This window comes from Triturus cristatus, chromosome 4_1 (genome assembly GCF_964204655.1).
Source record: "Triturus cristatus chromosome 4_1, aTriCri1.1, whole genome shotgun sequence".
NCBI lineage: Eukaryota > Metazoa > Chordata > Amphibia > Caudata > Salamandridae > Triturus > Triturus cristatus.
Window position 1 is genome coordinate 1,197,957,413 of NC_140585.1, and position 24,807 is coordinate 1,197,982,219.

General features: G+C 41.6%; 1 protein-coding gene across 1 annotated transcript; it reads left to right on the forward strand.

The window, feature by feature from the left end:
* The first annotated feature begins 350 nt into the window (after positions 1-350).
* On the forward strand, positions 351-24,364 carry DAZAP2 (DAZ associated protein 2). Its single transcript, XM_085654486.1, has 4 exons — positions 351-501; positions 13,961-14,082; positions 15,117-15,359; positions 21,734-24,364. Exons 1-4 carry the CDS (start codon positions 489-491, stop codon positions 21,860-21,862), a joined length of 507 nt encoding a protein of 168 aa, XP_085510612.1. The 5' UTR covers positions 351-488; the 3' UTR covers positions 21,863-24,364.
* Positions 24,365-24,807: the final 443 nt, after the last annotated feature.

Consider the following 24,807-nt stretch of genomic DNA (forward strand, 5'->3'; position numbering starts at 1 on the left):
AGTTCAATCTACGGGAATCTTTAGAATAGAATGCGCGTCAATATTAACGATCCGACACTTTAATGCATTTTTGATTATTGCATTGGTTTAAAACAGATATGTTTTTAATTTTTCATAATTACCTAGCAGTAGTCTAAATCAATATGTATGGTTAGTTTGCAGCCAAAGACCTAATTTCGCTAGTATGTCCTTTAGCATCTCATGGCACAAATTTGCGCTTACCCAACTAAAAAAGACAGATGGTTTGATCGGGAGACGGCGCTTAATAACAGACGTAGCTTTACAGCGTCAAGACGTCACGATGGTGACGTAGGCGGTATATATAACGGCAGCTTCACAACAAGGAAGTTGATCACAAAACCGGAAGAGAGACAAAGGCAGCAAAGGAGCGGAAACAAGTGCGAGAAAGATACCGAGGGTTTCAGGAAGCTAAAAAGCATCAGGAAAGCGAAGCACAGTACACGAAGTGTGGGAGCGTACGGGTCAACATGAACAACAAAGGTATGGCGTCGTCCCGAAGGGGCGGGGCTTGAAGCAACGGAGTGGGGGCAGCACAGGGTGCTCATGTTGGGAACCACTGATACCCTACAGTGCCCGGACCTAACTATGGGGAAGTATCGTAGCAGATTTGGAGGCGGGCGCGTTTATTCCCGGCCACAGCAAGGCTGTCGCAGGCATTGGGCGGGGCCTCCGCACTCTGCGGTTTTTTGAACACCCCGAAATGGTGTGGTGCGAGCTCTAAAAGCATATTGAAATACGGTGTCGGCCTGCATGTTCGGAACTCTTTCTAATCAGTTAGAAATTAATCTCACCAAACCCCCAATCTGGGCATATTGTTTCTAATGGACGATCATTGCTGCTTTGTGTCTATACGTTCTTAGTGTCAATGGAATATTAAATGAAATATCGCATATTAAAAGGCAGTTCTGACTTTTATACATCTGTATTGACGACTTGCTTGATGACTATACTAGGACACTGGCCGTCATTTTTTTTCTTTCTAGGGTCTATAATACACTGTTCTGGGAGCATCGATCTCAGATCTGATGGGGGGTGAGCAGTACGTTATCGTTGACCATAATGAGTGTGTGTTGCACGTTGATTTTCGCATTATTTAAACAGATGGTGTTTTTAATATTTGCCATCGGTTGTATATAGGAATGTCTGTGTGTGCGTGCGGTGTCTCTTGCTGACCTGACCGGACCTTTATTTTGCTTGCTCAGTAGTTCTCCTGTCCTTTATGTCACTATTCGAAGCCGCTGACAGTGCCCATTAACTCTCTGCAGCATGATTTTTACGCAAAGCCTCGTTCAGTCTGTACAGTTGCTTCACATTCCGACAGACAAGGCTATGCTCACTTCCCATGCATGGTCGCGACAGGTTAAGAGTTTGGTAGCCTTTTCAATGAACATCCAGCGGTTGGTTCTTAAGTGCACGACTCTGCCGTTCATGTTTTTCCCTGTATGGAACTGTGAACCTCTGCGTCAAGTACACACACCTCCCTCCATGCGATCCGAAATATCGAGGCCCTTTGACTTTAAGTTTACGACCCAGAGTGTGTAACAATGTGACATAATTAAAGGATTCTTCTCCTCCTGACATTTATAATGTAATCATCTGAACCACTCCTCACCCTTTCTAACCCTGTTAGGGCATACTTCCCTTGAAGAGAAGAACATTTTAACTTCGTAAGGGTTGTAGGCAAGTTACCATGCCCCTGTGTCAACTGTCGTCAGGTCTCAATCTACCACCCTCTGTCCTAATGTTCTAACGCATGTCGGGCACATCATAATGTTGGCTCCCCAGTGGACACCTTTTAAGGGTCTCTTAAATCAGTAAGCATGGTTGCCCACGTCCCCAAGTCATCTTCTGCTTTTCATCCCTGCAGACGTTTCATTCGTGTTTCTTAAGCTATTGCCCGTTTGGACACCTCTGAGCCAGTCAACATATGTCGGGGTTCCGCCCCCAGCCATTTTATAGCTTTATTGTTTTGCTAACAGTAAGTCAAGCAGCACGACTTTTGTCGAAAGTTTCTTATCAGAAAGAGATGGGATGAACCCCCGCAGTACCTGTTGCTTTGTGGGCTGCACAGACGAAGTCGTTACTCTTAAGGTTTCTAGCACTGCATTCCAGTAGGATGTTTGGGGCAGAGAGGACCATACCATGTATAGAAATCTGCCGCCAAGGTCCCGTACACCTTTCAGTCCTCGTAATGTATATGGTACGTAATGTTTTTGGTGAGTGATGCTTGATGTACGTAATTGTATTGTATCAGTTTAAATCTAGCGTTGTAGCTTACCGTTCTCACGCCTTCATGGTGTTTTGCGGTCATGATCTCCTCTAGCACTCCCTTTTTTTTCGTGGATGTGCAGTGCTGCAGCTGGAATCTCCTCTTTCAGTGCCCTATAGATATGAGTTATTGCTCTGTGTCCTCCTGCCATGTCCAGCAGTGTCACCACAGAACTGGAATGTTGCTGCCCTTCTGGGAAGGGCGACCACAAATCGCGTGCTGTGTTTTCGAGATCTTAGCCATCTTATAACTATTGACTCAGTGTAAAGGAGTCTATAGCATCCTCCCTTGTAAGAAAACATCAGGATACAAGTCCCCCAGTGTATTACAGCCCCCATCCTTCCAACGTTGTACCAACATATACTCGGATATTTTAAGAAATGGTTGTAGTGACCACAGTTAAATGTCTCTGCTATCAGTAGCTCATTGCAGCAGCCATGTGACCTCTGGCATATCATACGGTGTGCCCAGGAGAGCCCTCTTTCTCCGCAATCAACCGGATGAGCAGGAGGCTTTTTTGTTTTTGTTCCACAGTTGTCAAGGTCCAGCCAGTGAACTGCATACTTTGTACAGCTCCATGTGGGGGACCTCTAGTCCACACCCCGAACCCAAGTTATTTTATGCATGGACAATCCAATGCTATATTTTTGCTTTTCTGACTACAACAGTTGAAATATAAGGCTATACTCCTAAAGTAGTGTCTGGGAGTCATATTTTGTTTGCTCTGCAAGACAGAGGCACCAAGGAAGCATGATCATTTGAACTATGGCTATCCTACCCATCCATGACGGGGGGGGGGAAGCTTTCTAGAATCGTACTGTTGTGCACAGCCCCTCTACCACCTTCCTGATATAAAGATGCAGGAACTCTGTATGTGCCAGTTCTATTACTAAATACTTCACTCAGTCCAGTTCCCAGGGGAGCCCACCCCGTGAAATTACCCCAATCGGAACACCAGCCCACCCTGTGGAAACATTTTGGGTTTCGCTCAATTTAGCTTGGGAGTTCTGATATTTCCCCAAATTCTCGCTTCATGTTCGGGAGTATCTGTGCAGAATATTCTGTCTGCCTCCGATCGATCAGAGCATCACCTGCGTATACGGAGACCACATGTTTCTGTGTCAATGAGCGAAGAGAGCCCAGGTCCGCCCCCACCCCAACATCCAGTCTTCAAGTTGACCATCAGGGGTTGGAAACCTGGTCAATGGAACTGGTTTTAGAGCTTAAGGTGCGCAAGAATGATTTTCATCAATCCATTCTAGTAATCTTTCCAGGACCTGTTTACAACATTCCTTTTGCAATGGTCAAGAAGACAGATTCGTGGATAGTTGGAGGTAATACTCAGACTTCTTTTGTAAAGACTGGGACAATCTGTACCCCTTTCCTAGTGGCAGGTATTTCTGCACCAACCCAAATTATATTATAAACAGCATCCATGCAGGTGACCCAGATACTTAGGTCAGATTTAAAGAGAACATCATTCCTAGTTGGAGCAACGTCTTGCCCCTTAACGGACGCACTGCTTAGTCCTTTGAAAAAAGGTATCTTCATTTTCAGATTTTCAACGCTGTTTATTGACAAGTTATTCCAATGGTATAAACGATTCAGAACTTGTTTAAACAGTCACATGTGAGACCGTCCATGTATTACAAACAGTTCAAATGCTGCAGATTGCCATTCCAAGCCTTTTCTTTCTGCAACACGGCGTGTACATTAAAAACATCCTCAGTAGTATTTCCAATGGATTTCGGGCATTTTCTTCGCCCTTCTTCAGGGATTCACTACAAATTTTCAAAAAACAGCGTTAAGCCGTGAACAACAACCTCAGTAATGACCCTCTGTACAATATATCACCATGTCTCATGCCCTGTGTTACCAATTGCCCGATTCACGTTGTTGAAGGGTTGAGTTTTAGGATGTAGAATCTTATTCAGCTTTCTAGATGGAACTATGTAAGTAGAGGGAAAACGTTGAATCGGGCAATTGGTAACACAGGGCATGAGACATGGTGATATATTGTACAGAGGGTCATTACTGAGGTTGTTGTTCACGGCTTAACGCGGTTGTTTTTTGAAAATTTGTACTGAATCCCTGAAGAAGGGCGAAGAAAATGCCCGAAATGCATTGGAAATACTACTGAGGATGTTTTTAATGTATACGCCGTGTTGCAGAAAGAAAAGGCTTGGAATGGCAATCTGCAGCATTTGAACTGTTTGTAATACATGGACGGTCTCACATGTGACTGTTTAATCAAGTTCTGAATCGTTTATACCATTGGAATTACTTGTCAATAAACAGCGTTGAAAATCTGAAAATGAAGGTACCTTTTTTCAAAGGACTAAGCAGTGCGTCCGTTAAGGGGCAAGACGTTGCTCCAACTAGGAATGATGTTCTCAAGTCAGTGGTTCGTGAGGCAAAACCACTAGAATGGGCTGCACGCAAAATGATTAATTTGTGGAATCATCAAAAACTTGATAAAAATTTGGCCAGAAAGTGGTGTGCATTGTGTCACTCATATGAAGCTTGTCAGATTTAAAGAGATCAGCTGGAGTCTTGTCCAGTCTTGGGGACTTTCCATGGTTCTGGGAGGATACTGTGGCTGCTGTCTCGCTAAAGAGAAAACAACTTTTGGGATGGCAGCTCAAACATAAAGATGGTGCCTTCCTCTCTACTAGTGGTGGTTGGGTCAGGTTCTCGAGCGTAGGAGTAACAGCTCTCAAGATAGTCAACCCATGTTGACAGGAAGGATGTCTCCACTGGTTTTGCCAGGTCCCTGGTACCTTGGCTCACTAAAAGAGCCATAATGTACCACTTTTTTAATGCCGTACACAGGATTGTTGTGAAGACCAGCTTGCGGACTCTCTCACCCGAAGAAGCCCTCTTGAAGGGTGAAACGCTTTGGCTGTATCCACCATTATATAAAGGATGTTTCAAATAAGGACTTGCATCAGAAACCAACACCTGAAAACGAATTTTACACTTTCTGATCTCCTGCTCTGCTCGTGTGTTTATTTTTTTTAAAATGTCTTATGTTTTTTAAGTTGCTTTCAGGAGGTTGTTCTTTGCTTCTCTACACTGCTGTGAACCACCTGACTGGCCTTCTCAGGGGACCACTGTACTGGGAGAGCATGGATGAAAAACGAGGGACCAACTACAGCAGTCCATAGGCAAAGGAAAGTTCTACTGTTTGGAGGACGGCCCTAGGAAGATGGCACCTTGCTGGTCTTCTCATGGCATAGGTCTTGGGTAATACCATTCAGTTTGTAAGTCAAGTTTAGGTCACATTACATAATAATGTAATGGGACTTGGAATGTAGAGCTAGATTCTTGTCCAATAAATAAAGTGATGGAGATTCCTTCGTATTTCCAGAGCTTCATTTGTCAGTAGGATGAGGGTTCTCTTGGTTAAGGTAATAATTAACCCTTGGATGCCAGATGACCGTGGGGACTTCCCCTACGGTTCAAGACAGCGTGGTATTCACCCAAGTAAGCAGCCCACCTCGTGGATATTATTTTAAGGTAAGTGGGGATGGGTCGCTTTATGCTCTACAGTTTAAAGAATCCCTGTGAGAAGAGGGCTCAGTGCAAGGCCTAAAGACCTCTTAAGCTGTCAGCAGCAGTGTTTTCCCCTGTCTCTCTAGTCACCAAAGGAGAAGGATACTCCTACTAAAAACTGTGTAAAGGATTGTTTAAAAGTATGATTATGCTGCCTTAATTCTAGAGAAGTGGACACTGTCACAGATGTTGTTTTCATCAAATCAAGGTGATGTGATGATACCAAAGTATAGTGAGTCCACAAGGACCACTGGGCATTGTTGTTCTGACTCTTTAAAAGAAAATAAGGATTGCTATTTAAAGTTAACTCAAGCCTGAGTGGAACTCTTGAGGCGGCCTCACAGTGAATCCTTTGTCCTTCATCAGATAAGAATACCAGAGAATAAAATAATCTGTTTAAAGTGGGAGTCTCGTGTTAACTGTAACGCTTGTTAATTTCTTGGTTTAGCTTCAAGTACATCAATGGTACCTGGACAAGCACTCTGTAATTGGTAATTATTCTTGAGCTGAACTAGCAACAGTAGAGACTACGGAGGTTAAACATAGTTCTTTAAATCCCTGACCTGTCACGAAATCGCATCTCATATGGGTAAGTGATAATTACCAGCAGGTTTATCTGACCAGGTTGAGATTATGCACCCTGTGCTTTATATGCTGGCCTTTCCAGAGCCAGTTAGTCACCCAGCGACTCTTGATGTGTACCAGTAAGATGCTTACTCTGTACAGTCCACTCTGCACCTACTGATATTCTATAAATTTTACTCTAACTTTAGGCAATCCATTTTATTACTACCCTCGAATATCAGTTGGATACTATACGTCAGTTATGTTCTACTTAGAATTTCTCCCTTCGTCGAGCGTATGCGACTTAAAATGTGTAAGCATAAAAAATATGGCTTACAGAGCAGTGTGTTTGATTAGTTGTACCCTCATATTTTTTTTTATGCTTCATACCTGTATTTATTCTGTATGTTTTATTATAGAGCTGTATACATACTATTTAGTAACTACAATTAACCTGGCTTGTATAGAATGTTATGATGTTGGCTTTGTTACACAATACTCGTTACTCTTTGATGTCACAGCTGTTTTTTCTTTGATTATGTTTTTATACTTCAACTGATTGATGGCTTTGTTGCACTATGCACGTTACTTTACGATGCCACCTACTGCTGGCTTTTTATCTTTGGTTATGTTTTGTTCTATAATTGTTTTTCGTCAATTGATTATTGTATTTGCCTTTAACGGCCTTCTGATTAATAATGCTATGGGGGAGAGGGAGGAGTTGGCCTAACGGCTAGGGTAGTTGACCTCGAATCTGGGGATCTGGGTTCGAGTCTCAGCAATGATGCTAAAAATCCTGTGATCCTGGGCAAATCACTTTTATCTCCCCGTGCCGAACAAAAAAAATAAAATGTGTCCTCATGTAATGCAACTGGTGCTATGTAAAGTGCTCTGATACCCGATTCAGGTCAAGTTTGCGCTATTTATAAGTAAAGTAAAATAAAAAATAAATATGCACATGTAAAAAAAACGTGCAAATCGGGCAGTAAAGAGTAAGTTTACTTCCTCTATCAATACTACTCAGTTTAAAAAATGTTTTTTTAAACTTTGATATTTAAAAAAAAAAAAAGAGGAGAAATTTTGAACCGGTTCCTGCTTTGGAAGGTTGTTCAGATTAACAATTATCACAACCATAGGAAAAGTAAGAGCAAGAATTTCTATTCTGAACTGATATTCACCAGTTAATGGTCTGGAGTGGTGTTTTTTTTGTTTGTTTTTTTTCTTTGTGTTTTTTTCTTCTCCTGCTTCCAGATCAAGCCATAAGCACGGTTACTCATAGTACGGGCCGCCAGTGGCCCGGCAAGCCTTCTTGGCGGACCTTGCAGACGTCCTACTAGGGTTTAAAAAAAATAGTGTTAGCAAACACTGCCGGTTGCAGCAGCCCAGACTCTGGGACAGAGGGAGGGAGATGAGGAGGGAGGGAGGGAGACTGAGCGAGGAAGGGATAGGGAGGGACGGGGAGGGAGAGATGTGTGTATGCCGGGTCTGGTGGCTCAGTGGACGAAGTCGTCTGCTGCAGGGACCTGTGTTCAACCTCGTGGTCACAATTTTATTTTTTTTGCTTTAGCCTCACCCCTCCCCTTCTGACCCCGCCCCCACCACCACACTGTAAATTTGGCCCCCGACAGAGTTTGTGAGTACCCATGCCCTAGCCTAGAGCATGTGTGCACACAAACATTATCGCAGAGGCCATAAATTTGGTCTACAATGTGATCAAGGGCCGCATGTCTGCTTTCAGAGTGGCGGACAGATGGGATGGTGGCAGTACGGTGGGCGTAGGTGAAGCAAAGCGTGCACCTCTAGGGTTTGAATTGCACAATATGAAAACTGAAAGTTAAGGTTAATTCCGGCTTCATTTTAACCACGTTTTGTGATCCTAGGCAATTGTTTAAATTCTTTCCTCCTTTTTCTTCATAATCATATTTGATTACCTTTTTAAATACAGGACAGTTAAGTTTGCAGGACTCTGGTTACTTCCTTTCTTTACCTTCAATCAACCTTTTTAAAAAAAAAAAAAAAAAAAAAAAGCGGTTTAGACAGCTCTAAAACACTTGTTTTATATCCAGTTGAGTTCTTTCTCGTGCAGTATTTACTACAAAAAGTGTGCATGCGCATTGATATTATCAGGTGGCCATGATAGTCAAAGCACGATAGTTTAAAGCGCTGTTTTCTAGGAGACAAGGACAGCCCTGTCTCTATTGAAAACCTATACATCTTCGTTAAGATATTTGTTACGCCTCTCAGTGAGTGTGGTATGCTGTATAGCGAGATTTGTAGTCTATTTCAAAGTCTTCTACATTCGGTCTGTCACCACGACTCGTACAGGAAGTGACAAAAGAAAAAGAGAAAATGACAAGGGCTTGGTGGCTCCAGACTGTGTTCATCCAATCGGGTCCCGTGATGTCATTTTAGCGGGTAGTTTTGTCCACTTTGAGAGTACCTACCAGAGAATATGTCATCGGCGCCTAAAGCAACGGGCGCCTTTTCTTTGCTGTGATTTGAGCCGATCACAGGTGCAAGCAGCTTCAGGCACCCACAATGAACTATGCTTTTCCGCTCAGTGTCACGAGCACCTCTTCGGGGCCCCAAGCAACGTGGTAAGAGAAACAAGGGGATCTCTCCTCGGGAAGGGGAACTCCGGTGTAAGTTGGAATGGATCTTGATTGTATGTAATCGATGGTATCGTTCATGTAAGGATTCTGGACCACACTACACGAGAAGTAGGATCATCTCTTGATTGCAATCAGTGGGATGCCCATGCAGCGCCACCTAGTTTCTGGAGTTTGGGACAGGCTGCTACGATCAGCAAATACAAAATGCCATGCATGCCAGTCTTATCCCTGGCACTCTGTCTGAGGCCTGCCCCCTAAATGCCTCACATTAATGCATGAAGGAAAGGGATGCCTACATCTTTATAATGGCAGTGTAGTAGTCCTGTTAGGCACCATAACAAAATAACATATCATGAAAATCTTCTTTGTGTTTTTACGTACTTTTTAAAAAATTGAAATGCGTCAATCGTGTTACCTTCCCAACTACCCAACGTGACTGGGTCTATTGATCATGCCATGTTCCAAAAGTCTCACATGGGTTGTGTAATTACCACACGGTGATCCGGCGATCCGGCGAGTGATCTGCAATAGATCCATGTTGGAATTACATGAGCTTTATTGGCTGTAAGCCGAAGGAGACCATGAGTTGGCCCACCTAATAAGCAGTCTTTGGCGGGGTGGAGGGAGTTTCGCACTCACATGAATTATGATTGAAAGCTTTTCTGAAGCGTCTGGCTTCCAGATCCTATTTCCTGAATAATGTGGCTTACTTGTAAATAGTTTCTTCGGGTTCTGATTTTTGCGAATGTGTGCGTAGATGGTGTTGAGTAGCCTAAATGTGGGAAGATGGATGCTGTTATTGCCTATAAATTGACGTCCGTCCACCTGGAAAAGCACTTTGCCGCTGTGGACCGAGGGCGAACTGGTGGGTGATCCGACAACCTCCAAGTCCCTTTACTGTCAGGGTTTGTGTGTGGGCCTGCCTATGTGGTTGAGTCAAAACAATGAAGGCAGAGTATGCGATCTGCTCCCCAATAAGAGAATCTTTTTTTAATCCACTTAAGTAGAAAACACTCCTTTTATCTCCGTGAGCATTGGCAGTGCCAATAGGTCTTTTGTTGCTTTTTTGACTCCTGGTCAAAATAATCTGCTGCATGGGGGGGGGGGGGGGGGGGGGGGGGACAAAACCATTGCTTTCTGTATACAGCTCATCTAGTGAAAAATAATTTTGTGTGACTGATGCAGTGTACATTTGAGTTCTAAAACAGCCCCTCGTGTGTTGCAGTGCAACCACTCCACCTGGACTGATATGTCAAACTTCCAAGAGTCAGGTGAGCGTGAAATATTTTTCTGGCTGAAGTCAAAGCCCAGTTTATATATTTTAAAGAATTGCAAGAGTAACTGTTGCATCCACCTGCACATTCATGGCAGACTTGGCTTTCCAGATAAGCAGTGATGTTTGCTTTATTTTCCACATTGACTGGAAAGTAATCGCATATGATAGTTCAGTTGATATTGATGATCAGATTTGCGCATATACCTGGAGGCGTCTTGCACGGTCTGTGATTAGTGGAAGTGGCCCATTTAGTTTGAGAAAAGGCAAGTTTTTAACGACTTGCCAAGAGAGTAGTGGCAGACTTAATATTTTGGGGAAGACTGTTCCATTTTAGAGCAATGCATCTGATGAAACTCCTGCCTCCCAGTACACATGCTTGTTCGGAGAGCAACCAGATTTCTGGAGTAGCTGGAGAATAAGGATCTCCCAGGAGAATACAATTGAAAGTTGTTCTTCATGTAGTCGGGGCCAGTGCTTTGAATGATATGCAGAGTGCCTTCAAGGTGATACACCGCTCGATAGGCAGCCAATGTAGTTTACTTGTGGTCTGGGATGCTGACTGGGATCTGAGGATAAGAAGCATCCATGCTGCAGTATTCTGCATAGTCTGGAGTTTAATTACCTTTTTGGTAGATTTTTGTCAAGTCCATTGCAGTAGTCCAGCCTTGCAAGGACTAAAGCTGTGGCCACAGTCTTTAAGGAATCAAAGGGGATGAGATGGGCAATCTTCTATGTTGACCTCAAGTGTAAAATTGAATGCTATGACGTTTTTGACTTGGTCTTTATAGGTGAGCTTGTCATCTGAGAACACCTATATTTTTTAACTTTTAATTTGAGACTGTTGTCAATCATCCAATTACTAAATACGGAGCCCCTGCACTCTTTTTCTCATTGTGCAGAACCATACTGCTCATATTTTCTCTTGTGTTATGACTTTTCTGAATTTTTTTTAATGCTTATTTCCTACCCAAATATGGTATGTCTCGCCGCATGCTTTCTTCTCACTTGCTTCAGAACCCCCACACAGTTCTCCCATGGATTCTTTCTGTCCCTCAGTTTTTAACATTCCATATTAAAACCCACCGGGCAGGTAACTCGTCCGTGTGGTTATGGCTGTGGCATACACCCAATCTCGGAGACAAAGGTACCATTTACAATATCGTTAACTTGCACTAGTACAAATGCAATAGATTTTGCAGTTATAAAAAGTTAGCTATTGCCATTTTGCATTACAGCATTTGCTTAATGTTTCATGAAGGGAAATTTAACAATGTCATTTACAATGCCAATAGCTCAAAATAATGTAATTGCAAGACCTATTGCATTGTAAATGCATGTTTAATGTGTGGTCTGTTTGAACCTTTGCACGGTTGTCCATTGCGGCTACTTTTAAGACTGCGTTTCTCTTTGCCATTATGTTACCAAGACGCGTGAGACAATTCCAGCTTCTAATTGTGAACCTCACCGACCTTCAGTTCTTTCTTGACAAACTAGTTCTCAGAACCAGGGCTGCCTTCCTAAAGTCAAGGCAGTACACGAGTTCTCGCATTTTATCATTTTGTGTATCCAAGAATGCTATGTCTTGGCACACAAGAAACCATTGCAATCCATGGGAGCTCATTCTTCAAGAGCGAAATCTTCTACCCCTTACCTCTGGTTGAAGAACTCTCTGTGCAAGGTGCTAACTGTGTCTTCCCTCTACACTTTTGCAAAGCATTCATGCTTGGACTCGGAAGTTTGAGGGCAAGGTCACTTTGCAAGATTAGCCCACCAGGATTCCATTGTATAACCAGTCCTGTAACTTGAACAGCATCTAATCCATCTACTGTTCTTGTCTGCCTGAGTGCATGTAGAAAATGGATGGGGAAACTGACATCAGGGCTCTAGTGACATCACAAGGATTGTGGTGTTGTTTCTTGTCCCGTAGCAGAGCCTGTGCCCCTACTGGCACAGGGAGCAGTTGAAATATTTTTGGTTTCAGTCTAACGCAGCCAGATTTTTGATCACAAAAACATCAGAGCACACCACATCACTATATCTGTAATCCAAGAAATATCTGTCCCAAAGGAAAAATTGGTGACACTCAGAAGTGTCAATCCAGTAGACCGCAAGTCAAAATGTCCATTGGGTTGAGGAAAGACGAAAAGAATCTTGAATCAGGTTCTTCTTTAAGTTTTAATTACAGTTTGCACCAGAAAGAAAAGCATCAGCAGCCGACGTATGTTTCGCCCCCCTGGCCTTCTTCAAGGCTCTACTATGAGAATGATGTTTTAATCACATTTAAGCAAAGGCTTCAGATTTAGAACAATCCAAAAAGTTATACAGGTAGAGGGCCGTTTCGAATTAGTTTGCTGTTCCCGTACGCGAAAATGCCGTTCGACACCTACTGAGACTACACGGGAAAATACAGAAACAAGATTTCTTAAGGTACATGGAGCCGGGTTGCCTGAAATATAAAAGGGAAATATTACTTCAGTGTCCATCCGTATGGGAACCGCAAACGAATTCGAAACGTAAAAAGGAAAAATTGGTGACACTCAGAAGTGTCAATCCAGTAGACCGCAAGTCCAAAATGTCTTCCGATTTAGAACAATACGAAAAGTTATACGGGGTAGAGGGCCGTTTCGAATTCGTTTGCATCATTCCCATAGTAGAGGCTTGAAGAAGCCCAGGGGGGGCGAAACGTACATCGGCTGCTGATGCTTTTCTTTCTGGTGAAAACTGTAATTAAAACTTAAAGAAGAACCTGATTCAAGATTCTTTTAGTCTTTCCTCAACCCAATGGACATTTTGACTTGCGGTCTACTGGATTGACACTTCTGAGTGTCACCAATTTTTCCTTTTTACTTTGTGACAGATATTTCTTGGATTACAGATATAGTGATGTGGTGTGCCCTGATGTTTTTGTGATTTGATATTGCCTGAGATTATTTAATCCTAGCATTTCCATACCATGGTGGGTGGGTATTCTAACAATAGGAGCACCCGTAATATATGTTCCTTTCAATACAGATTTAAGATTACCAATACAAATGGATGTGCAGGTCATTGAGCATACCCATGATTCTTTTGAAATGCAGCCAGAATTTTGTAAGATTAGTAATGTGCCTGTAGGAAGTGTGTATATATCAGAGATTGTTACCGAAGCTATAAATAACTTTTTTTCGTTCCTTTACCTGCAGTTTTTAGATGGCTGCATAACTTTGTGCATGAGCAGATGTTGCCATTAGTATCTTATCACTTAAGTTATAGCTGCCCCCCCCTCCCCCAAATAATGGGTGCCCACTATCCTCGTGTGGAAACCTTATATCAGTGATTCCAATCATAAATCAAGCAGGATTACCATGGCATATGGCCTCAAAGAGCCCAGTGTCCTAAACTCTGGAGCAAACCTAGGTCAGGACTAGTTTATCTATATTTCAGATCACTACATTTGTTTTTACTAAGCATACCTAAAATGCTGGAAATGGTTTCTTTGTGTCTACTTTGTAAAGTTCTACGGAGTAGTTAAGTCTGATGTACTTAACCAGTTATGCTATTTCAGTGTTCCAAAATGACCCTAAGGAGCCACTGTCTCACTATGCAAAAATCTGTAAATAATGTTGCAAGTATATAAAAATATCAGAAAAACTAAACTGTTGATTTTTCTTCCCTACCCATTAGGTCAGTATCCGTCACAGCCTGGGTATCCAGGCCAGCCACCCAATGCACCCCCTGTATACCCACAGTCCATGCATCTTCCTCAGGCTCCTCCTTACACTGATGCACCTCCAGCTTACTCCGAGGTAAGTAGCCTCCAAAAACACCACCTGTTCTGAAGTGTAAGCTTGTATTTCCATACAGAGGAACTTTTGTTAGATTTTGGTATGGACCTGCTCATTGTTTTCAACAACTTATTTTAATATTTTAATATCTTTGTTATCAAATAAAAGAATTGATATTGGATTTAGAATGCATCACGTATAGTTCAATCATCTTTTTTTTGTTAACTGATAATGTTCATCATTGATGCTTGGGTGTGGACTAAATCTCAAAGAGCTTATCTCCTTCAGTAAATCTTGCTTGGCTTGTAGACTTGCTCGGTCACAGAACACATGTATCTTGCCCCATACACATTATTGTATGTTTGGTTGTGTGTTGCTAGAAAGGTTTAAACTCTCCTTTCAAGAGGGATGTGCACTCCCAGCAGAGTCCCAGCTTTAACCGAGAACCATTTAAGGTGCTTGTATCTATTTAGTGGCTGATGTTTAGTGGACCTGGGCCATTTTTTTTTTTTTGTTACGCTGAAACGTAAAAATGTTTTTTCAGAATTTTGCCATAAAATCAACCGTTTCATAGTAGATTCATCTTAGAAGCCAAACATCCTTGTGCAATTGCCACGTGCTATTAAACGTAGCCTCGCCCATTTCAACTGCCTCTCCTCAAAAGTCAGAAATGTATATTAAACTGGTGGAAAGCACCTAATCTACCATGAGAGATGTTTGTTTCTTTGGAGATGTCCTCTGCCCATTGTTTCAACTTTAAAAAAATCCATCGTCCTGCACATGTGATGTTTCGTCTGTGAGGAGAGCAGCATCCTGACTGGACCCAATCTTGCTTAAATATAAAAAATAGGCTGCACAACTTTATCTAGCTAGATGGCAGTGACAGGAAACATGTCCAACTTCAGTTTCATGTATTTGGGCATATTTTCCAGACCTCTTTTAACCATTGATACATATGTGCACGTAAATTCATCATACGCTGGCTTCTTAGCCCAACATTTTGGCTGGTTGGTTCTCAAATTAGTGTTTAACAAATATATTTGTCTCATTCTCAGCTTTTTCGCCATGGCTATATGCCTCAACCTGCACCAAACATGGCTCACATGTCTCCACAATATCCTGGTACTTCGTTGTATCTTCCTATGGCTCAGCCAATGCCTGTTGGCCCCATGGGCCAGTCAATGCCCATGGCTTATTATCCAATCGGAGCAGTCTACCCACCAGGCTCCACAGTCCTCGTTGATGGTGGGTACGATGCTGGGGCTCGGTTTGGTGCGGGCGCATCAGCCAGCATCCCTGTAAGTATAAGATAAATTCTGGTTAACCTGGGCTGCCTGTGTTTTGCAGAGTATCTGTTTTGTTAAGAAATTAACTTGGTGTGCTTCTATCTTAAACATGTTAGCATTTGAGCAACTCACCAGTTGTGTAAATTGAAGGTATTTGTAATGTATTCCACTGTATTTATTTAAAATTACCTCCGTAAGCAAAGGATATCCAGGATGCCTTGTGGTTTACCAAAAAGTATGATGGTGGTATATTTGTTGAATGAATAGTTTCAACCATATATGTGAATCTCGAGTCCATCTATCTCATTCTACATTTTGCTTCTTTTTTTCAACATCAAAAGCTTTTATTCCGCAAATAGCCATAAAAATATTCTTACATAAAACAGCTTAAATTAAGACATAAAATAGAAAACACAGTGCAGAAGAAATACTTTCAGTATAAAATAAAAAGCCAAGCGGTCTCACACTTGGGACCTATTGCCAATGCATTTTATTAATGCTGTGCACCACCCGCAACAAAAAAAGTAGAACAAAAAAATGTCATGACATGCATGGTGCTAAAGTTTCATAACGCTATTAATTCCAATGTCATTCAGTATGCGCATGCATGAGTGATGATGTATGCAAGCACACACTTCACCAGGCTAGTGCGCACCAATTGAATGATGCATGTGTCATTTTATCATCTATTATTTACCGATCCAAGATGGTGGACCACTTGGCACAGTCAATAAAAAAAAACATAATTTTCAATTGCATGATAAAGTCTAGAATTGGATGCATGCCCTTTCTGTAAACACACGCGCAGCTATGATAACTTTTGGAGTCCATGTCAAAATTTAAATATGTGTGAGGTGCGTTGCAGTTGTGTAAGTTTATGCACTTGTGAATCTCAAGTGCTTATATATAAGCTTCCCTATCTTATGAATCGCCTGTAATGTACAAATGTACATTCATCAATTCCAGACAAAAGGATGACGTACTCATGAAAAAAGCTGTGGCTTGGTTCTAACACTTTGAAGATGTTTATTTGACTGTAAAAAGACAATCAAGTTCCAAACTACCTCTAAGCCCTTGAACAGAGCTTGTGGAAGCTGTAGGACGGAACCCACAAAGCAATAAACATAAAATACCTACTGCTTAACACAAAACAGCTAATATTTTTTACAAAGGGTGCTAGTTTGAAGAAAGAATGTAAATAAACTTTAGTTAAGTAGCTCCCTTATGCATGCAAGCGTCTATTTTGCATGTGACCCCCACTTTTGTTCTAAATGCTGACAGATAACGAAAATAAGCCACAAGTAGGTAGTGTGGTTTGTGAAAATGCACATGTGAAAAAGCCAGCATTTGATTCTCATATTCCTATGTGCACTTCATTACAATGTACGCTAAACCATGCCCGGTCTTTACCATTGCTCTTGACCTATTTCAACCGTATTATTTCCTGGGGTTGATGGTAGAGTGTCGACCTCAGTTATGCAGTCGGCAGCTGATTGCCAGAAAGTTTGGGGCCAGCTCAGTCAATAACCGCTAAAACCAGAGAGATGCCAATTAACATGTTGAACTGATATACCTACTGACTTTCTATGAGTTGGCGGAGGGAAAATTTGCGTAATGGGTTGGAGCCATGTGAATTTTCAAGACTAAAACAACGGGCGAATAGTTAACTCCTTAGCCTTCAAATCGCATTGGCTGAAAAAAACATTAAGGCTTTTTGGCTCTCAATAGCAGTTGGGAGGAGGGCAATCTTGGGTGGTGGTGGGAGGGGGGGGGGTGGTGGTAAGTGAAGAGGTGCCACATTGTGACCAGAACTGCCCTCTGTAGTTTGTTCTGGTGCCACGGTCTTCATGCCCTCAGAATTACCAAGCGGGGACTATTTGTGCCATAACACAGCAAGTAGTGCCAAAGTCAACAGGTCTCGGAGAGAGCAATGCCTGGTGAGTCAGAAGCACAGTGCAAAAGCGCACGCTGCTTGGAGGGAGTTGGTGTGGGGGGAGTATTCAAGAAAGATAGCTGGGAACGTGAATTATCATGGGTTGCATTATAACAAGATGAAAACGACGTGTACATGTTTTCTCGGGTATACTGCACAAATATAATTTTCTGGATGGTAAAAAGCACAAGAAATATGAATGTAGCAAGAAAAGCTTCAGGCCTCCAAATATCACCCAAAAATGTAAAGGTCTGTACTTCTAATGATAACCCTGATGAGCCTCCATCTGTGCCTGCTTCAAGCAGTAACGTATGTGGTTCTCCAGACAAAAATCAACAGTGCAGTTTGTGAAATAATGGGAGTGGCACGGGGGGGGTGACTACCCACCCTCGTACTTCATATGCTTGTATTCAGCTGTTTTAGGGTGTGTGGACCACAGCTAATGTGCACTATCTTCATGCCAAATTAAAAAAGGCTGACAAGCTAAAAAAAGAAGTATGTTTCTAAACCTAATGGGGCCGATTCACGAAAGTAAAGTTGGACGTAAGTCTAACTTTGCGACTTTCAGTCTTCACAAAGGGATTTTACTACTTGTAAATGCCCTTTGTGAATACTGAATGTCATAAAGTTAGACTTTCGTGTGACTTTACTTTTGTGACTCGAGCCCTAAGAGTCTAAAATGATCCTCATTCAAGACAAGTAACCCAGAACTTGCATAGACATAAGTGCCAATGTCCCACCTTTACATAAAACTTATAAGAGCTGACAGGCCAAGTCCAAAACTAAATGCAAAAAACTTACTAAATTGCTAGGGTCAAAAAGAATGCATGCCTGATACAAGAAGCACACTTCATCTTCTGGCTGCACCCCTTGGATACTCCCTCAAATATTTCAAAAGGGCTGGACTGCACCTGTCTTTCCCAGCTTAACGACCTTTGACCAGTTGAGTCAAACAGTAAATCTTGGCAGATTGTCCGAGGGTTGCCAGACAAATAATAGTATGTCATCGCCATACATAAACACGAGAAGTGGTCCAGATTTAAAATGTTAGGCCTGATGCATGTGGTTGTCTTGGAGATGGCGAATTAAGGGGTCCATAGCAATAATAAATAAGGGTGAGAGGGGACAACTCTGTCTTGAGGCCTTGAGAAATGGCAAAGGACTCAGAGAGGGGAGCTAATGATTTGAATGCGGGCTGAGGGGTCAGAGTATAGTAAGGAAATGGAGACCGTGAAACCGGCGGGAATACCACGTTTTTGTAATGTTGCATGGAGAAAGGGTTACTCCAGACAATCAGCCTTAAGGTGAAATATTAATCTGCTCTTTCAAATCAGCACAGCCTGTTTCTGAATGGATAAAGGTTCCAGTACTCCTGCAGTTGCTAGTAGTCTGCTTAAGAATTTATTTTCAATTTTTTTTTTTTGCTAAATCCCTGGGTTGATGTAACCCCATAAAGCTGCACAATATTTGCTCAACTAGAGACTTTCTTTCATACAACATAATTAGTTATTTTATAGGTTCATACCCAAGTTTTCATGCAAATTTCTAAATTGCTTCAACTGCCCCTACAAATATAGAGGCCTTTTTTGTTCAAAGTTTATTTCAACTTAGATTAATGTCCGATTATTCCTAGATAGTTTAAATTCTGAGCCTCCACTATTGCGGTCATGCGTAGGGTCTATTTTCTTGTGGGTGTGTTGCTCGGCCCACAGGTCAGAGTAAGATATCTGGTGAATGACCAAAGCCTTGTCTTATTCACCAAATCAAAGGTGCTGGAGAGTTCTATGAATGCCATATGGAACGAACCTCCACTAGCTTACACATATTTATGTGTAAGCAAGATCGGGTTTAATATTTGTTTTATGGCCCCCACACTGGACTAGAGACCCAACTGCACGCCAGGTAAAACCTTTCCCCCCCTCCCCATTTCCAGCTTTTGGAGGATTAACGACCAGCTGCTATCTCCTCTGTCCTCTTCATCTTCCTGCCCTGGCTGGCAGCAGGAAGCACCTGGGCACCCAGACTCCCCCCAGAGCCAATCCCAATGCTGCAATGCAACGTTATGATTGGTCTGAGAGCCTTGGTTTGGCGCTTGGACAGGGAGCCTGTGCATGTTCCTCACCTGGCTGTGTAATGCAGCTTGCTGGGGAACATGCAAAGTGCGCATGACTGTTTGGCCAGCCGATGAGGGCTGGCCGATAGGGGGTGTGACCCACTTGTCATCCTGCTATGCCCTGCCCTGCCACTGACTGCAATAGAGAAAATAAAATAATAATTTGTCCTTTTGAGAAGTGTGGCGATGCTCCTCTGCCTTAGCGGAAGAGCAGCCACTGAAGCCCCTTAGTCGTAGCTTCTGAATTTGCAACTCCATGCCTGCGTTTGCTTATGCCCAGATAACAACAATAAACAATGACAGACTTTTTGTGCTAGAAGATAGTAGGTGCTGGCTGTGTACTGCTGATTTGGTGCCGTGAGTACAAGTAACAATGTTTAAACATTAAAAACTAGTCTGGGTATCCCATCTTGAGTTACAAACAATGGTAATTTGCCTAACCTTTAATATTGGTCACAATGACTTCTGTATGGGGGGGCAGTTCTGTTTTGTGAACACATCTGTTCAGTTTACAGAATTTTATAACTGGTCGCTACTCTTACGATTTTCTAAATATTTTGAAGAATGCGTTCAGTTATGCATTGCAACTGCTTATTACTTTAACCTGTGGTACTTAACCTGTGGGTCGGGGACCTGAGTGTCCGCCATATCTACAGAGGGATTCTGCAACTGCTTAGAAAATAAAATTTGTATTCACAGAGTGATCAAGTTTATTTAAATAAAGAAGCAAAATGTACAATGGAACATTCTTATAAATGTGAAGAAATTTGGAATTGGACACTAAAAATGATGTTGGTATCATCGGATTGATGCACTTGCGCTGCTACCACAAATCAAACAGGATATAGTATGGATGATCGATGTCCCTAATTGAATTTAGATAAGCTCCAGCCTTCCCCTTAACATTTTGTGTGTGAAATAACTAAAATATTGTATTACTTATGCGTTTGTTTCATGAATATTTGCTTTTGTAATTTTGTGGGTTGTTTTTGTGGTTCAGATCATTGAAATTACTTAGGCTGTGGACCCATGGTTGCAGTAATGACTCTGGTTCCATTACTGAATAAATGTGGCTCCACAGAAGTCAAAAGGTTAGTTAGCCACTGACTGAATCCATTTTAAAAGACTACAAATAAAATCCATCTGCAGGTCACTGGCTCTGCTACGCTAGCTGGGTAGTTATTACGCCACTGCGCACAACTGCTGGATGGTGAAACTGGTTTAATAATACTGCACCAGAGATAATTGGTTTTATCTTATGTGGAGGAAGATCAGTAGACCAGTGCACCACTACACTTTGTGATATGGTGTCTATTGTCAGTAACAACAGAACTATATTTAAAGAAAGTTAATTGTCCAGATGGCATGGTGTGTGCACTGCAACCACAGGCTGTATGTCTTCAAACTGTCGGGTTACAATATTTTTCATTGACCTGTTGTCTAGACGGATAGCCAGCTGCATGTTGATGGTAATTTTGGCTGTTTTAATCATACCATATGTAGTGTCCTATCCTTAGTAATTTAGCTAAATTTCTTTTCTCTAGCTAAACTAAGCCAGCTAAGAAGCAAATAGCCAGCTTGTTTTAGCTCTGCCCACCCTCCTAAATATTTGTTTTGTACTTCAATAATTTAATTATGGCTGCTTTGGACTCTTCTTGATTGATGTGTGCTTATCATATCCATAGTACGCAATGCCTGCATTGCTTCTAGGGTTTTGGTAGAAAGAGTGATAAGTAAACAATATCACAACATTTTTTGTGCGGAGCGATGCCCGCAGGAACTCTGTAAACCCATTCAGCTATGCATGGTTTAAGTAGAGAAGCCAAAAAGTACCAGGGTCGGAATTCTTGTTTTTAGCCTTACTATTGTTATTTAAGAATTAAGTTGAGCACAAGCTCTTTTGTGTTTAGGAAAGTAAAATGTCCTTCACCTGCTGCAAATTATGTGTTGCAGCAATCCATTTTTGCTGTTGTGTATTTGTGTGAGTGGAGAATGTGGTACTTGTATTGCAGATTTCTTTTCAAGGATATTTATGTGAAATTCCAGTGTCCGTGCAGTAAAATGCAATTAGCTAACACTAATGAGTTCTCATCCAGAATAGCAATGTGGACCAGATCAACTGTGGAAAGAGCGACTATGAAGTTTACCACATTCTCATATTTTGGTTGTTGCTTGTGATATGCATGCTTAGGGTACTTGATCCTTTGAAATGAGCTGGGCGAGGGTACCTTCGAAAAGTGTATGTATATATAGTGTGTGTGTGTATATATCCTTGTTCTCCGCAATTCCTCTCCACAGGATATTGCTTAAACTGATTTTCTTTTTTGCTTTTCTACACAGCCCCCGCCTCCAGGAGTCCCTCCCAATGCAGCCCAGCTGGCAGCTATGCAGGGTGCCAATGTGGTGGTGACACAGCGGAAGGGTAACTACTTTGTGGGCGGTTCAGATGGTGGCTACTCCATTTGGTGAAGATAACCACCCCTGCAAGGAGCAAACATCACATCCCGTCAGCACTTCTCACAAATGTACTGCTTTAGTCATATTAATCTAAATCTGTTTATTTAGACACATGGTGTGTCTTCCTGGTGCCTGAATTACGATGGCTGCCCGATACACAATCTTTAATCTATGTACCGGTAGGTGTGCCCCTTTTTAGAAGGGTTTAAGTAAAGCAGCTTGGCAGTCCTGCCACCTTTGTAACCAGTGGCATTTGGGTTTTGGCATGTATTGTTTAATGTAAAAAAAGAAAAAAAATGCAGGCGCAAGTGTGACTATGCAGAACGAAAAGCTATTCTGCTTGACCTAATCTATTCCCTTGAAAGTGGGTGTCTCTTTCTTTGGGTGGAATAGTAACTTTTTTATTTTTTAAATGGAACCATACATTTTTGCCCCCACTACCCTTGCCACCCATTTGAGCACCTTAGCCTCCACGGTGCTAGATCAGAAGAGATTGTTTAACCTTTTGATTCATCTCTTCATGTCAAGAGCTTCCTGAAGGTTTTTTAGGGGCTTGATTTCTCTCCTTTGTTTTTATGTACGGTCTCTTTGAGAAACTTGGTTGTCTAAGGACCTTAATTGCGAAATGCTTTGCCTTTTACACAATGCGAGGGAATTCCTATTAGACCGGATATGTTAAATGTTAATTCTGCATACTTTTACTGATAATTGTGACTCTTTCCTTGTGTTTTATTTGGAGGCCGATCATAGCTCTCCTTTCCCATAAATATTTTAATTGATGCTTTGGGCATTTTGTCTGTTTGATTATGTCAGCAATATCATTCTGAGCTTCACTTTTTAAAAAAAAATTTTTTTTTTTTAAAGAAACAGAAAAGTACTAGAGTTTAGGATCACTTTAAATCTTTTGCAATAGTGGCTGAAATGCAGTTGAAGGATAACCTGTGTGAGAAGCATCAGTTTGAATGCATCCTTCTTTGTAAGGCTGTCATTAAGCTTTTCTGTGGTGGAAAGAATGAGAGACCAGAAATCTTGCGTTGTAAAGCAGCATCACCCCTGTAACAGACCCTTAATTGGTCCGCGCTGGTCATTTTTCGACTGGCAGTGCCTGTATTTATTGGTTCCCATAGGTCTCTTCCTTTTTTGTGTGTAGTCTGTATGGAAGTCTAAAATTCTTTGTGTTTGATGAGGATCTCTAAGGTGTGGTTCATGATTTTGTGCACTTTTGTTTGTTATAACTTTGACTTTAACACTTAATACCTTTTTCCCATGCCTTGTGAGCATACTTGAAAAAGCTTTATAGGGGCCAAGAAACAAAAGCCACTGCCAGGTGGACAGCTTGTTTATTGTAAGACTTTAATTACTGTCTCTTGGCAATGTGTGGCCAGACGTGTTAATTATATTGCTGTTTAATTTTCTGTTGCAGGTTGTGTGTTGGGATTAATTTAAGCTGAAATATGCTATGACTTCTGGTGGCATCATTTCTTTGTTTGTGTGATCTAGCACCTTAGTTATTATCTGTCGCCCTAGTGTTTAACTTTAGCTAAAGCACATCGAATATATTCTCCGAATGTTGGTGGTGGTGGGTGCCACAAACTAAGTGTTGCCACCAAACGATAAATGACTAACCTAGGAGTTCTAACATTTTGACACTCCACTACATTATTGATGGTTTTGTGCCTGGGATGGAAGCAAAAGAATAAGCTTTAAAAAAAAAAAAGAAATTATTATTTGCTGGTACCAGAGAGTGGTTTAGGTTTATTGTTAACTTTTGGGGGTCTAGAGGTAGAAAGTTACAAATATGCATTTTTCCTAGGGCATGGCATGTTATAAAAAGCAGCTGGACTTCTGTATACTCAATGCACTTAGCAGTTTGAAAGAGCATATGATTTGTTTAATAGTCTTGCTGTGTTGTACCTCGTGAGAAGAATGACTTGAGTATGCCCTGTGCGGGGAAAGTGAATATATGGCATGATGTACTTTCTTCTCACTGGTTTTGCCAGATACTGTCTGTTCAGGGTGTGACTTGGGGAATGTTTCATACTTCGTGTTCAAAGGAAGCACTAAACTAACCAGAAATGAACATCTTACTCCTAATGATGAGCACTAAACTTCTACCGTCATCTGTTGTTAACTTCAGGGATCCTCTAAATAGGTTTTTTTTTTATCTACATAATTATAAATTGTTTACTTTTTTATTTTTGTTTAATTTGATGCATGTTTGTGTACTGTAAATGTGTTGGACTGTAACAATGACTTGTGGAAGTTCAACATTCGTTGTATTTCCACTGGTGCATTTGTGTGTATTTTTTATTTTTAATACTAAACATGTAGAATAAAGTCTATTTTGAAGATTTGAATGAGGTGACAAATTGCATTAGAACTCCCACAAAAATGTCCCCAGCATCTTTGTAAAACTGTTTACCTCACAGTTACCGTTTCCCGCCAGCCTCATTGCCCTCTTTATTCAAATCTGTACTTTAAAAAAAAATTAAAATAAAGGACCTGTGGAAAATCTTTTAATGAGATTTTTAATTGCCCCATGACACTACGCTGGTTTAAAGCATTGTTGTGGCATTTATGATGTAGAAAGATGTGATTTGAGTGATGGGTTGTCATTTTCTCGGCAGCTCTTCACATCTTTGGTGTCTGGGAGAATCTAGCACAGGCTACTAATATATACTCTGTGTGGATTTAAGTTTTTCAGTGTAATCCAGTTATAGATTCACATGCTGTGCACCTTGTCATTTAGTGGTGGGGATAGGAAGCCCTTTTTATAATGGTTCTAGAGTGTTGTCGACAGTTGGATACTGCCACTGGATGCGCTGTTCAGGTTAAATTATTTTCCCCCTGTAGTTGGAAGCATATGTGCTATTTGGGACCCAGTAAGAAAAATGGTGACTTGCTTGGGACTAAGTCTCTACAGCGATGCAGTGTTGTATCTGTTTAGGCCCCCTCTT

Coding starts and splice junctions, on each gene's coding strand:
- DAZAP2 (XM_085654486.1), top strand. Junction 14,083..15,116: donor CACCTCCAGCTTACTCCGAG/GTAAGTAGCCTC, acceptor TCTCATTCTCAG/CTTTTTCGCCATGGCTATAT. Junction 15,360..21,733: donor GCGCATCAGCCAGCATCCCT/GTAAGTATAAGA, acceptor TTTTCTACACAG/CCCCCGCCTCCAGGAGTCCC.